This window comes from Bufo gargarizans, chromosome 2 (genome assembly GCF_014858855.1).
Source record: "Bufo gargarizans isolate SCDJY-AF-19 chromosome 2, ASM1485885v1, whole genome shotgun sequence".
Lineage (NCBI taxonomy): Eukaryota > Metazoa > Chordata > Amphibia > Anura > Bufonidae > Bufo > Bufo gargarizans.
Window position 1 is genome coordinate 54,367,309 of NC_058081.1, and position 16,210 is coordinate 54,383,518.

The 16,210-nt window shown below is 48.0% G+C and overlaps 2 protein-coding genes across 5 annotated transcripts in view; both read right to left on the bottom strand.

Annotated features, from left to right (window-relative positions):
- MAN2B1 (mannosidase alpha class 2B member 1) overlaps positions 1 to 551 on the bottom strand; it is an 8,253-nt gene extending 7,702 nt beyond the window's left edge. Inside the window, exon 1 of the mRNA XM_044276965.1 lies at positions 448 to 551. Coding sequence (XP_044132900.1) covers positions 448 to 551 — 104 coding nt within the window. The remainder of the gene's footprint in view (positions 1 to 447) is intronic.
- Positions 7 to 16,210, bottom strand: part of DHPS (deoxyhypusine synthase) — an 86,263-nt gene continuing 70,059 nt past the window's right edge. For 3 of the 4 annotated variants that reach the window (XM_044278935.1, XM_044278938.1, XM_044278937.1), the window contains exons 2-10: positions 7,667 to 7,876; positions 6,981 to 7,094; positions 6,092 to 6,213; positions 5,918 to 6,014; positions 5,748 to 5,834; positions 4,441 to 4,546; positions 3,572 to 3,675; positions 2,664 to 2,789; positions 7 to 1,421 (exon numbers count right to left, since the gene is read on the bottom strand). In XM_044278935.1, the coding sequence (XP_044134870.1) occupies positions 1,323 to 1,421; positions 2,664 to 2,789; positions 3,572 to 3,675; positions 4,441 to 4,546; positions 5,748 to 5,834; positions 5,918 to 6,014; positions 6,092 to 6,213; positions 6,981 to 7,094; positions 7,667 to 7,876 (1,065 nt within the window). In that variant the 3' untranslated portion in view covers positions 7 to 1,322. Of the gene's footprint in view, positions 1,422 to 2,663; positions 2,790 to 3,571; positions 3,676 to 4,440; positions 4,547 to 5,747; positions 5,835 to 5,917; positions 6,015 to 6,091; positions 6,214 to 6,980; positions 7,095 to 7,666; positions 7,877 to 10,195; positions 10,215 to 16,210 lie in introns of all 4 variants that reach the window. The other variant, XM_044278936.1, reaches the window with a different exon arrangement.

Below are 16,210 nucleotides of genomic sequence, written 5' to 3' on the forward strand. Positions count from 1 at the left end.
TCACATGCTGATAGCTGCTCCACCAGAGCTCAAATTGTGCTTCAGGAGCATTGACAGCTCATGTGCCACTATACTTCCAGGTAGCAGTGCAGGCGCATTCTCTGCTCCCAAAGCCAAGTTTGAGATTCCACACCCAGATTGTCACTGAGCACCCATGGGGGACAGGTGAAGAAGTCCTGCTAATGAGACTAATCGATCTGCTCATACTTAATGCTGATCTCTCCCCTCATCTGACTACGGAAGCCTGGTTGGGTCTAGCTTCCTCAGAAAGCAAACTAACTCGTAGCACTTTACCACCAGAACCCATGACATAGGTGAATGGTGGAGAGAGAGGCACTGATTTAGACCTTAGGTCACTCTAGGTATGCTAATGGAGGGTGGACGATTCACCCCTGGCATCAGCTTTATGCCCCCGGGTTCTTGACCGCAGAGCGGCAGCGTTTGCACCAGGTCTTGCTATTTTGTGACGTCTTGTGGTCTCTCTCCTGCAGGGTTCCCTCACACTCCAGCTCCCGGTCAGTAAAGGAGTCGTACAGTCGCTGTCCTATCATCCCACTGAGCCATGTCTCCTAACCGCCAGTGAGGGAGAAGTCCAGGTTTGGCAGGGGGAGCCCCCTGAGGAGGACGCCGGCAGTGGATCCCAATGACACTGTATATTTTTCTTTTTTTTTGTATTTTAGAAAAAATAAAAACAGTTACAGTTTGATAACAATCTCTTATTTCTATACCCCTAACCCACATACATGCAGACAGCTACAACTTCAATAGATAACATTACTTAAAGGGGTTGTCCCATTAAGACAACCTTTGTATAGGGGATAAGTGTCTGATCGGTGGGGTGGTCCGACAGCCAATCATGAGAACCAGGATCCATGCTCCCCTACAGTCAGCTCTATGGGGGTACCAGACATAGCCAAGAGCTTGTACTCAGCTCCAGTCAAAGCAGGAGTATGAACCCCTATTCTGGCAATAGTGGGGGTCCCGGCAGTCAGACTCCCGGTGATCAGTCACTTACCTCCTGTACTCCTGCCAGGAGAAAAGTTGGCTGAATGGCAAAACCCCTTTAATTTACAGTGGCTGCTAAAGGTGAAGAGTTACTGTATGACGGCTCTTCACGTTCTAAGAGGAGCCCAACTCCAAGATACTCTGGTCACCCAGAGCGGGAGAGCTGCACGGTGTGTTGAGCTATGTGCACACAGCGCTGTATGTCTGCACAAGGTAACACGCCTGGATCCTGTCCATTACACTCCTGTGGAGGAGAAGCAGAGGATGGAAGCCAACAGCGCAGCATTCAGAGTGCAACCATAGTGGAAACGTCCTCCTCAGTCCTGCCCTTTCTCCCTGCTGGAGAACTCCGCTTTTCTCTGTGCAAAGGTCTGAGCAACAAGCAACGGGAAAACCAGGCTGGCGTCTGCGTATACCTGTGGAGGAAACGGGAGATACAGTATACTGGTGAGGAGGAGGGACCTTCACATGTGACATCTGTGTACAGGGGTATGTCTATAAACTCAGCCAGAGGGGGGCAGTATTATAGTAGTTATATTCTTGTACATGGGAGCAGTATTATAGTAGTTATATTCTTGTACATGGGAGCAGTATTATAGTAGTTATATTCTTGTACATGGGAGCAGTATTATAGTAGTTATATTCTTGTACATGGGAGCAGTATTATAGTAGTTATATTCTTGTACATGGGAGCAGTATTATAGTAGTTATATTCTTGTACATGGGAGCAGTATTATAGTAGTTATATTCTTGTACATAGGAGCAGTATTATAGTAGTTATATTCTTGTACATAGGAGCAGTATTATAGTAGTTATATTCCTGTACATAGGAGCAGTATTATAGTAGTTATATTCTTGCATATAGGAGCAGTATTATAGTAGTTATATTCTTGCATATAGGAGGCAGTATTATAGTAGTTATATTCCTGTACATAGGAGGCAGTATTATAGTAGTTATATTCTTGTACATAGGAGGCAGTATTATAGTAGTTATATTCTTGTACATAGGAGCAGTATTATAGTAGTTATATTCTTGTACATAGGAGCAGTATTATAGTAGTTATATTCTTGTACATAGGAGGCAGTATTATAGTAGTTATATTCTTGTACATAGGAGGCAGTATTATAGAAGTTATATTCTTGTACATAGGAGGCAGTATTATAGTAGTTATATTCTTGTACATAGGAGGCAGTATTATAGTAGTTATATTCTTGTACATAGGAGGCAGTATTATAGTAGTTATATTCTTGTACATAGGAGGCAGTATTATAGTAGTTATATTCTTGTACATAGGAGGCAGTATTATAGTAGTTATATTCTTGTACATAGGAGGCAGTATTATAGTAGTTATATTCTTGTACATAGGAGGCAGTATTATAGTAGTTATATTCTTGTACATAGGAGGCAGTATTATAGTAGTTATATTCTTGTACATAGGAGGCAGGATTATAGTAGTTATATTCTTGTACATAGGAGGCAGTATTATAGTAGTTATATTCTTGTACATAGGAGGCAGTATTATAGTAGTTATATTCTTGTACATAGGAGGCAGTATTATAGTAGTTATATTCTTGTACATAGGAGGCAGTATTATAGTAGTTATATTCTTGTACATAGGAGGCAGTATTATAGTAGTTGTGTTCACTCCTTCACTCACCTTAACTGGATTAGCATCCATGCGGATCTTTCCCCAGGATACGGCTTCATCTGGTCTGGCTCCAGCATCCGACCCATCAAATTCCTGCGCCGTGTTCACGTAAACAGCATAATCTGCACCATTCCTCTGCAAAAGGAGAAAACTTGTCAGGGATGATGGCGAGTTGATCTCAAAGGAGCAGTAGAGTCTTCTACTACAGATCAGGCTAGTACACTGGCAAAAACACCCACCGGTAGATATAAAGGGAGTCTGTCACCTCCACATGGCCATATACAGCGCTTACATTGCCCTATAGCACACCTATACATGAATGTAATGGTACCTTTGTCTTTACACTTGCAGAAGCTGGAAAAACGAACTTTGATTGATATGCAAATGAGCACTGGCAAGTGCCCAGGGCGGCGTTCACTGTGTTGGTGCCCAGGCTGCTCTGCCTTTTCTCATTGTTCCCCAGCCTCTACCTACCCTTCTATTCCCTTGCGTCATCCTAAGGTCCGGCCGAGATCCCGCGACTGTGCACTGCCTCACCGGGCCGGAGCATGTGCACTGCGATGCCCATTGTTGGCAAGGGAATAGGAGGGCGGGCATATGCAGAGGCTGGGAAACAATGAAAAAAGGCAGAGCAGCCTGGGCACCAACACAGTGAACGCCGCCCCTGGGCACTTGCGAGGGCTCATTTGCATATCAAAGTTCGTTTTTTCTAGCTTCTGCAAGTCTAAAGACAGACAAAAGGTACCATTACATTCATGTATAGGTGTGCTATAGGGCAATGTAAGGTGGCAGACTCCCTTTAAATAGGTGAACAAGATTTTTGGAGCTGCATTCCACACTACAAGCCACCTGACCGCCCCCGACAAGCTCACAGGTATTACAGGATCATCTCCAGTGCCGCCCCAGTCTACACGTACCATGAGGTTGGCATTGCAGATGTGATGCTTCACCAGTCCTCCTCCCAGAATAATCATTCCCGTCTTCTTAGCAAAAACCACAGAAGAATTCAGCCGCCGAATATCTGATGGGGAGACACAGGCACAATGACAGCAGTTAGCCCAGGTGCCTCCTAGCGCCGCCTCCCCCATACACAGTAGGTTGCCCTCGCGGTTTTTGGGTTAGGCTCAGCCAACAAGCTAAGGGTCCATTCACACGTCCGCAAAATGGGTCTGCATCAGTTCCGTAATTTTGCAGACCAATTCATTTTCAATGGGGCTGGAATGTGCTGTCCGCATTTGCTGATCCGCATCCATGCTTCTGTTTCCGCAAAAAAATAGAGCGTCCTATTCTTGTCCGCAATTGCGGACAAGATTAGGCATTTTATATTATAGTGCCAGCGATGTGCGGTCCGCAAATTGCGGAATGCACATTGCCAGTGTCCGTGTTTTTCGGATCCGCAAAACACTTACGGACGTGTGAATGGACCCTTACGTGTGTGAGGAGCTCCCCCCAACATGATGTCCCAGGAGATACAGACTGCCATTGACAAACACATACTCTGCCAAACTGAGCATGTATGGGTACGGGGGAGTCGGGAGACAGCCGAACAAGCCTTCGGCCAGAAGCTCTTGAAGGTGCATTGTATTCCTTCAAGACGTTCAACAGATAAGAGAAATCCCATTACAATGAAAGGGCAAGATGTATGGCTACCCCCAGGGTGCTGCAAGTGGGAGAGAAAGGCTAGACTACTCCCTAGATGGAATACAGGCTCCCTGCAGGGTGGTACAAGGGAATACATAGACTGCGAGTGAGCGAGTTTCCTATAAGAGAGTATCAGGAACGTCACCTTCAACGATGTCCAGCCTCAGCCCCGGGTTCTTGTAGGAGTGAAAGTACAGCATATCCCCGATGGATCCGTCTGTGAGCGCCGGGCTGTATACCGGAATATTGTTCTGTCAGAGGAAATCAGCAGACTGTAAGATAAAAAGGACCCGACCGCGTAACATAGCTCCTCCCTCCTGTCACCCGGTGGTGGGAGGGGGCAGACTCCATGTCACATAGCTCCTCCCTCCTGTCACCCGGTGGTGGGAGGGGGCAGACTCCATGTCACATAGCTCCTCCCTCCTGTCACCCGGTGGTGGGAGGGGGCAGACTCCATGTCACATAGCTCCTCCCTCCTGTCACCCGGTGGTGGGAGGGGGCAGACTCCATGTCACATAGCTCCTCCCTCCTGTCACCCGGTGGTGGGAGGGGGCAGACTCCATGTCACATAGCTCCTCCCTCCTGTCACCCGGTGGTGGGAGGGGGCAGACTCCATGTCACATAGCTCCTCCCTCCTGTCACCCGGTGGTGGGAGGGGGCAGACTCCATGTCACATAGCTCCTCCCTCCTGTCACCCGGTGGTGGGAGGGGGCAGACTCCATGTCACATAGCTCCTCCCTCCTGTCACCCGGTGGTGGGAGGGGGCAGACTCCATGTCACATAGCTCCTCCCTCCTGTCACCCGGTGGTGGGAGGGGGCAGACTCCATGTCACATAGCTCCTCCCTCCTGTCACCCGGTGGTGGGAGGGGGCAGACTCCATGTCACATAGCTCCTCCCTCCTGTCACCCGGTGGTGGGAGGGGGCAGACTCCATGTCACATAGCTCCTCCCTCCTGTCACCCGGTGGTGGGAGGGGGCAGACTCCATGTCACATAGCTCCTCCCTCCTGTCACCCTGTGGTGGGAGGGGGCAGACTCCATGTCACATAGCTCCTCCCTCCTGTCACCCGGTGGTGGGAGGGGGCAGACTCCATGTCACATAGCTCCTCCCTCCTGTCACCCTGTGGTGGGAGGGGCAGACTCCATGTCACATAGCTCCTCCCTCCTGTCACCCTGTGGTGGGAGGGGGCAGACTCCATGTCACATAGCTCCTCCCTCCTGTCACCCTGTGGTGGGAGGGGGCAGACTCCATGTCACATAGCTCCTCCCTCCTGTCACCCTGTGGTGGGAGGGGGCAGACTCCATGTCACATAGCTCCTCCCTCCTGTCACCCTGTGGTGGGAGGGGCAGACTCCATGTCACATAGCTCCTCCCTCCTGTGTCACACTGTGGTGGGCGGAGCAGACTCCATGTCACATAGCTCTCTGTGCCCCATGCTGTTCTGTGACGTTACCTTCTGGGCCCAATAATATACAGAATCGGGGTGATTAATTTCCTTTCCTAGGCGAGCGATCATCTTAGACGGTGTCCACTTAGTCCCCTGCAGTGAAGAAGAAGAACTGTGGTTGAGTGACCTCACTCCTCCAGTATCACACCCCGCCCTGGTCTCCATCTTGTCCTCACCTCAGTGTCTTGCTCCAGCACCATTTGATCCAATATCGGCGTTATCCAGTCCTCAAACAGACAGTAATTATTATTAGGAACCAGGAGATTGCCGATCCTGCACACGAGAGGAGACACCAGATCAGCAAAAGGAGGAGGCACCCAGGCAGTGACCCCTGTGTGATCTCTGCTCACCTATTAATGCCCCGTGGCCTCAGATCTGCCCCCTTGAGGCTGAAGTCTCCAATGTAAGTAGGAGCGAGGCACTTGATCAAGTCCTCCTCTATACCTCCAGCCGTGGTGACAATGATATCCACCTGGAGAGATAAGAGTCAGTAGTGGATAAAGGCGGCATCTATATAGCGTCCATCATGTAGAGTTCCAGTGGTCTCCTCCTTAAGTCAGATGTAAGGTTCTCCTTAAAGGGGTTTCCCGAGATTTTTTAACTGATGACCTATCCTCTCCATAGAGCATCAGTATCTGAACACTGGGAGTCCGACACCTGAAACCCCCCCGGCCAATCAGCTGTTTGAAAAGGCGCGGCCTTCTCTCAGCAGCCCCGCGGCCTTCTCTCAGCAGCCCCGCGGCCTTCTCTCAGCAGCCCCGCGGCCTTCTCTCAGCAGCCCCGCGGCCTTCTCTCAGCAGCCCCGCGGCCTTCTCTCAGCAGCCCCGCGGCCTTCTCTCAGCAGCCCCGCGGCCTTCTCTCAGCAGCCCCGCGGCCTTCTCTCAGCTTACTAAGTACAGCGACGTACATTGTATAGCGGCCGTGCTTGGTATCGCGCTCGGCCTCATTCACGTCTATGGGGCTGAGCTGCTCCTAGGCCACGTGACCGATGAATGGGACATCACATGGCCTAGGCCGCAGCGTTACTGCAAGCGCCAGTGCCTTCTCAAACAGCTGATCGGTGAAGGTCCTGGGTCTCGGACCCCCACGATCAAAAGTCATCAGTATTAAAAAAAAACCAAAAAAAAAAAAATCTGAAAACCCCTTTAATAAGACGGAATAGAATGGTTAGAGGTTGTGGCCCATGTAACGTGGCATAGTGGGCGTGGTCATGACTAATGACCTCCTCTTTGATCTCACCATCTTGTGCTCTGCCAGGTATCGGATCATCTCCCGTACTCCCGAGCTGATCAGGTTGGACGTGTACCCCAGTAAGATGGTACATCCGCCAGGGGACGACAGCTTGGTGTCAATCTGTGTAAAGAGAGATAATACAAAGTGTAAATCTAAAAACCTCTTAAAGGGCTCGTCCAGTCTCCAACTTTCTAACATGTGTCTGTTTTAATTTCTCTCCATTTTTAACATCTCTGCTTACTGTCGGTGAAGGGAAACATTCTGGTTTACATTTAGAGGCTAAAAACCTGAACCGACCCGATACCTGCCACAGCTGAGGTTTTGTGGCAATTGTTTTGTGTGCAAGAACTGTAACTGTCCTGGCAGTTTGTTACAGTGTATCAGTGCAGGTAAAATAACCAGGCTGAGGATTGTCTAGACTGGATATGTATAAGGTGTGTACAGGTTTTCAGCCTCTGGATGTAAAGGAGAAAATATTCAACTCTGTGCTCCAGCAATGTAATGGCGGTAACATCACACGCTATTGCGTGTTGTCACGTGATGTCATATCTACTTGTTTACAGGGAGGCTGAGGACCATGAAGGAAAAGGAGGCGCGGCTGATTGTGTAATAACCATGCTGTATATGTAAAGAACGTCATTTTCACGCTTTTCCCCATGTGATCCCGGCCGATCAGACGCCCACGGTCTCACCATGTTGTTGACCTCCCGCACCGCCTGCCCATAGCTCGTGGCCTGAAAGCCTGTTGTGATGTAAGTCTGCAGCAAGGCCTCATAGTTCACCCCGCAGTTGAAATCGTATCCTCGGATCTGCGGCGTTCCTTCCGGTAGAGAATCGCTCGCCATCAGCACTGCCTCCTTGGCATCTTTGGGCAGCCCGTCTGCCATGTTTTTAATCTGATCCTGAAATACAGGGAAAGAGGTATAAGTCATACATAACGAGGCGATCCGGGGGTGTACCCGCCATGGACTCCTCCAACATGGTGAAAAACATGGTGTAAAGTAACGTGTCCGCAAAGAGGCACGTACCGCCCACAATTACATACACATCGCGCGTACCGCACACAGCCGCATACACATTACACCTACCGCACACAGCCGCATACACATTACACCTACCGCACACAGCCGCATACACATTACACCTACCGCACACAGCTGCATACACATTACACCTACCGCACACAGCTGCATACACATTACACCTACCGCACACAGCTGCATACACATTACACCTACTGCACACAGCTACATACACATTACACCTACTGCACACAGCTACATACACATTACACCTACTGCACACAGCTACATACACATTACACCTACTGCACACAGCTACATACACATTACACCTACTGCACACAGCTACATACACATTACACCTACTGCACACAGCTACATACACATTACACCTACTGCACACAGCTACATACACATTACACCTACTGCACACAGCTACATACACATTACACCTACTGCACACAGCTACATACACATTACACCTACTGCACACAGCTACATACACATTACACCTACTGCACACAGCTACATACACATTACACCTACTGCACACAGCTACATACACATTACACCTACTGCACACAGCTACATACACATTACACCTACTGCACACAGCTACATACACATTACACCTACTGCACACAGCTACATACACATTACACCTACTGCACACAGCTACATACACATTACACCTACTGCACACAGCTACATACACATTACACCTACTGCACACAGCTACATACACATTACACCTACTGCACACAGCTACATACACATTACACCTACTGCACACAGCTACATACACATTACACCTACTGCACACAGCTACATACACATTACACCTACTGCACACAGCTACATACACATTACACCTACTGCACACAGCTACATACACATTACACCTACTGCACACAGCTACATACACATTACACCTACTGCACACAGCTACATACACATTACACCTACTGCACACAGCTACATACACATTACACCTACTGCACACAGCTACATACACATTACACCTACTGCACACAGCTACATACACATTACACCTACTGCACACAGCTACATACACATTACACCTACTGCACACAGCTACATACACATTACACCTACTGCACACAGCTACATACACATTACACCTACTGCACACAGCTACATACACATTACACCTACTGCACACAGCTACATACACATTACACCTACTGCACACAGCTACATACACATTACACCTACTGCACACAGCTACATACACATTACACCTACTGCACACAGCTACATACACTTACACCTACTGCACACAGCTACATACATATTACACCTACTGCACACAGCTACATACATATTACACCTACTGCACACAGCTACATACATATTACACCTACTGCACACAGCTACATACATATTACACGTACTGCACACAGCTACATACATATTACACGTACTGCACACAGCTACATACATATTACACGTACTGCACACAGCTACATACATTACACGTACTGCACACAGCTACATACATTACACGTACTGCACACAGCTACATACATTACACGTACTGCACACAGCTACATACACATTACACGTACTGCACACAGCTACATACACATTACACGTACTGCACACAGCTACATACACATTACACGTACTGCACACAGCTACATACACATTACACGTACTGCACACAGCTACATACATATTACACGTACTGCACACAGCTACATACATATTACACGTACTGCACACATATTACACGTACTGCACACAGCTACATACACATTACACGTACTGCACACAGCTACATACATATTACACGTACTGCACACATATTACACGTACTGCACACAGCTACATACACATTACACGTACTGCACACAGCTACATACACATCACTCCTATTGTACACAGCTACATACACATTACATGTACTGCACACAGCTACATACACATTACATGTACTGCACACAGCTACATACATATTACATGTACTGCACATAGCTACATACATATTACATGTACTGCACACAGCTACATACATATTACATGTACTGCACACAGCTACATACATATTACACGTACTGCACACAGCTACATACATATTACATGTACTGCACACAGCTACATACATATTACACGTACTGCACACAGCTACATACATATTACATGTACTGCACACAGCTACATACATATTACACCTACTTCCATCAAACACAGCCGGTGACGCGTTATACTGCCCTACCTCGTGAGATTTCCCTACCCTCTGACTTCCTGTCGCATGAGCGATGACGTCGGGGGGCGTGTCTCACTTTTCTCCATCTGCGCATGCCCAAAAGGACACTCTAGTGAAAATCTCAAGGCTGAACTTAGCAGCACGCCGGGAACCTGCGCATGCGTCTGGGAGCCGAGACGCGCCTGCGCAATGTGATGGTAGGGAAAAATTACGTCCCAGTGCGCAAGCGCCGAGGGTAAGCATGAATATCCATGCCAAAAGCACTTTTAACCCTTTGCAGGAGCTATTCTCATATTGGTTCTTGACTGATTGTCCTCCTATATATAGGTTCTATTATATAGGGGGTCTGTCTGCACAGTATATGGGGGGGTCTGTCTGCACAGTATATTTGGGGGGCTGTCTGCACAGTATATTTGGGGGGCTGTCTGCACAGTATATTTGGGGGGCTGTCTGCACAGTATATAGGGGGCTGTCTGCACATTAAATGGGGGGGCTGTCTGCGCAGTATATGGGGGGCTGTGTGCGCAGTATATGGGGGGGCTGTGTGCGCAGTATATGGGGGGGCTGTGTGCGCAGTATATGGGGGGCTGTCTGCGCAGTGTATGGGGGGGCTGTCTGCGCAGTGTATTGGGGGGCTGTCTGCGCAGTGTATTGGGGGGCTGTCTGCGCAGTGTATTGGGGGGCTGTCGCACAGTATATGGGGGGGATGTCGCACAGTATATGGGGGGGCTGTCTGCGCAGTATATGGGGGGGCTGTCTGCGCATTAAATGGGGGGCTGTCTGCGCAGTATATGGGGGGGCTGTGTGCGCAGTATATGGGGGGCTGTCTGTGCAGTATATGGGGGGGTGTCTGCTCATTATATAGGGAGGTCTGTGCAGTATATGGGGGGGGGGCTGTCTGTGCAGTATATGGGGGGGCTGTCTGTGCGGTACGGTATATTGGGGGATGTATGTGCAGCATATTTGGGGGGGGCAGTGTATTATATTTGTGGCCTGTGTGTTAGATGTGTACAACCCTATTTTAACAAAAAAATAATAAAAATTCCCTATATCTCCTATGCCATGGCATGTTTTTTGCTACGAAACTGCAGTCATCTCGTCACTTGGAGAAGGATGAGAAGCGGCCCCCATCCAGAAGGACACACCTGCCACCAAATCCGTCTCTCACTGGATTCTGTAATCCCCGTCTGCTGTGTATATGTGCACCGTCCGTCTGCTGCACTGCGTCTGTTCTGCCATTTGCTCTAACTATTTTAATAAAAAAAAATTGTGTCACAACTCTGACCAGCATGTTCTCCTATGGAACACAAAGTACCTGAAGTGGTAAGAAGAAGCCCATGTGTGAGGCCCGCGCCCTGGCGGGAGCATTGAAGGGGCATCTGACAGGTGACGAGCTGCTCCTGTGTACTGTGATCACCGCGAGTTCAGAGGTCGGCACCCATAGGCTGTCCACATGCTGTGAATTACATCTCCCATCATGCTGGTAAAGTATTATGGGAGGTGTAGTCCAAAACATCTGGAATACCAAATGCGTATGAATGAAAAGCATGGTGTGTGACTGGTCAGTAACAAGGGTTGAAGCCTTGACGTGGCGTTACTGCTCACATGTGTATCCATGTGCCAATTCAACCAATGTGAGTGACTGTAATTAATACTGATTAGGTAACTATAAATACTGTGACAATGGAGAATTAAACGACTGTATCTCCTACACACTGCTTACACCGTGACCGTATCTCCTACACACCGCTTACACTGTGACCGTATCTCCTACACACCGCTTACACTGTGACCGTATCTCCTACACACTGCTTACACCGTGACCGTATCTCCTACACACCGCTTACACTGTGACCGTATCTCCTACACACTGCTTACACCGTGACCGTATCTCCTACACACCGCTTACACCGTGACTGTATCTCCTACAAACTGCTTACACTGTGACCGTATCTCCTACACACTGCTTACACCGTGACCGTATCTCCTACACACAGCTTACACTGTGACCGTATCTCCTACACACTGCTTACACCGTGACCGTATCTCCTACACACTGCTTACACCGTGACTGTATCTCCTACAAACTGCTTACACCGTGACCGTATCTCCTACACACTGCTTACACTGTGACCGTATCTCCTACACACCGCTTACACCGTGACTGTATCTCCTACACACCGCTTACACTGTGACCGTATCTCCTACACACCGCTTACACTGTGACCGTATCTCCTACACACCGCTTACACTGTGACCGTATCTCCTACACACTGCTTACACCGTGACCGTATCTCCTACACACCGCTTACACCGTGACCGTATCTCCTACACACCGCTTACACCGTGACCGTATCTCCTACACACCGCTTACACCGTGACCGTATCTCCTACACACCGCTTACACCGCGACCGTATCTCCTACACACCGCTTACACCGTGACCGTATTTCCTACACACTGCTTACACCGTGACCGTATCTCCTACACACCTGCTTACACCGTGACCGTATCTCCTACACACCGCTTACACCGTGACCGTATCTCCTACACACCGCTTACACCGTGACCGTATCTCCTACACACTGCTTACACCGTGACCGTATCACCTACACACTGCTTACACCGTGACCGTATCTCCTACACACTGCTTACACCGTGACCGTATCTCCTACACACTGCTTACACCGTGACCGTATCTCCTACACACTGCTTACACCGTGACCGTATCTCCTACACACCGCTTACACTGTGACTGTATCTCCTACACACTGCTTACACCGTGACCGTATCACCTACACACTGCTTACACCGTGACCGTATCTCACCTTTTGGACTCTTGTACACGACTATATGCACTAAAACATGTATAGTGATAGTTAACGGGCGATATTGATCGTGCGTACAGGAGCACATGGCATCTTGATGTTGTTCATGTTGTGCCTCACAATGGGCTATTGTCCCGCATTCATATGATCTATTCTCTATTCGTGCTAAACAATAGCCCCACCTGAAGCTCGACTTGCGCAGCATCATTGTAATCTAGGATTGTGTGTACTCCTGTTGGCATGATCAATGCCAGTGTGGGACATATGGCCCTCTTGTAGGGAATACAGTCGTGTGAAAGAGGCCTTAAAATGAGTTTTCTCATCTCAGACAATAGGGGCATATCGCTTGGATATGCCCCCATTGTCTTATAGCTGCTGTTCCCCGCACCTATATTGAGAACTGGTCCCCGAAATTGGAGTATGGCGCAATGCGCATGCTCTGCCGCCCTCCATTCTTCTCTATGTTAGAGTTGTGGATTAGCAAACAGTGGTCGACGGACCCCATTAAATCTGGTGTCCTCCAGCCACAGCGCTACCTGCTCCGTTCTCAATATAGGTGCGTGTCCCATCGGTGGTACCCACACCTATCAGACAATGGTTGCATATTCAAGTGATATGCCACCATTGATTGGGATACCCCTTTAACAGCAGTTAGTCCCTTGTGTGTCCATTGTGGTAATCACACTAGTTATGTCATAGCGTCATAGGGAAATCATTAATCAAACTGTTAAATTACAATTTATTAATGAATTCCTGATGATGCTGATGGACCGTGACTCCCACAAGGGCTCAAATGAAAAGGGGCAAGATTGAACAACGAACAAGCCTTTGCTGTTCATGTGCCAATCATAGGGTCTACGATCAATAAAGAGCCAAAACATAGCTCATTACTGATGGTATTGTTCATGGTTCACCTTTGGCAATAATGTAGTTTAGGGCAAAAAAAAATACCAAGGGCTTTTCAATAAACGTACAGTAGTGACCCTATGGTGGTTTTAATGTCACCACAGCGGTAGTGCCAAAGGGTACTGTTACCCTGTACCGGCCAATGAAAACACAAATACATCGAAGTTAACTATACATTTTTTTATTTTTGTATAAATTACAATATATCCATAAAAAAAAATATATATATATACATACTATACAAAAAATAATTTTTTTTAGTGGAGTAGGACTGTCGTGTAGGTGGTTTGAGGTTGGCAATGGTAGCCCCCCTGTCCTCTTTATTCTCTGAGCTAAAAATACAGTCCACAGGAAAGGATGCAGGTTGAAATTGTGGGTTGTATAAGGGTCTGAGGAGGAGGGTACCCGAGCATGTGTAGAGGTGGTGGGGAAAATAGTGGGACGGAGAAGTAGAAAAGAGACAGAAGGGAACACATGCCCGGGGGCTGGGAATGGGAAGGTTGTCGGTAATGGTCACTGGTGTGGGATGAGGTTGTGGGGGCCGTGGCCAATTTCTGTGACACATTCTCTAAGCATGATATTAAACTCATGCAACTGCTCGGGCGTCATTGAGTCCACCAAATTGATTATGCTTACCCCATAATGGTAGTTAGGGCTGCATTGGATCGCCGACTCTGCTCCCTCCCAGCGGCGAATCAAGGCAGCACTAAACTCCTTCTGATGTTCGTCCAAACCTTCTACAGTGTTGGAAACAACCTCTACACGGTCCACATTTTGCTTTGGCACACCGGATCTCTGCATGCTCAGCAGGGCTCTTAAATTTGGATGTCAACCTAAGAGCCTCTGTTGAGCAGAGGGATCCGGTAGGGGACCCGGATTCTCCCGAGCAGATGCATGAGGGACAGGAGGTCTGGCGTTGGCGATCCATTCATTTTCCGCATCAGGAGGTTGTTCAGTCTCCAGAGTGCTGCTCTTAGTTCTGTATGAAAAAAATTAAATAAAAATTTACCTTTAAAAACACCATCCATGTCCGATGCTACGTCTACATTACACCATAAGTTGGCTGTCCAAAACAGGGTAGCCAAACGCTCTGCTGTTACAGACAGTCCCTTAAAGGGAACCTGTCACTGGGATTTTGTGTATAGAGCTGAGGGCATGGGTTGTTAGATGGCCGCTAGCACATCCTCAATACCCAGTCCCCATAGCTCTGTGTGCTCTTATTGTGTAAGAAAACAGATTTGATACATATGCAAATTAACCTGAGATGAGTCCTGTCCCTGACTCCTCTCACATACAGGACTCATCTCAGGTTAATTTGCATATGTATCAAATTGATTTTTTTAAGCAATAAAAGCACACAGAGCTATGGGGACTGGGTATTGCGGATGTGCTAGAGGCCATCTAGCAACCCATGTCCTCAGCGCTATACCCCAAATCCCGGTGACAGGTTCCCTTTAAATTACATTTCTTTTTACATTTCATTTACATTTCTTTAAAAAATATATATAATTTACCTTCTTTGTGCCATTGTGCGTCGTCGTAAACCAAGGCCGCTATATATGTACTCCCTGAGGTTGCGCCGGACCCAATCGGGACTGAACCTCCTTCTTATAGTCCATCCTGAAGCCGTCCTGGATAGATCAGCAACGCGTTGTGTAACCTGTTTAAATGTTGGGAAAAAAAAACATAACATGATGTAAGGTTAAGAACAATATGAATGTTTAAAAAAAAAATTGCTGTTCTTACAACATATCTTCTGAGACACCGCATTTAAATCCCCCCAGGTCTCAGAAAGGTCAGAACATATGTCCCTCTATGGCCGTGTAAGCAGTGTGTAGGTGATACGGTCACAGTGTAAGCTGTGTGTAGGAGATACGGTCACAGTGTAAGCAGTGTGTAGGAGATACGGTCACAGTGTAAGCAGTGTGTAGGAGATACGGTCACGGTGTAAGCAGTGTGTAGGAGATACGGTCACGGTGTAAGCAGTGTGTAGGAGATACGGTCACGGTGTAAGCAGTGTGTAGGAGATACGGTCACGGTGTAAGCAGTGTGTAGGAGATACGGTCACAGTGTAAGCGGTGTGTAGGAGATACGGTCACGGTGTAAGCAGTGTGTAGGAGATACGGTCACGGTGTAAGCAGTGTGTAGGAGATACGGTCACAGTGTAAGCGGTGTGTAGGAGATACGGTCACGGTGTAAGCAGTGTGTAGGAGATACAGTCGTTTAATTCTCCATTGTCACAGTATTTATA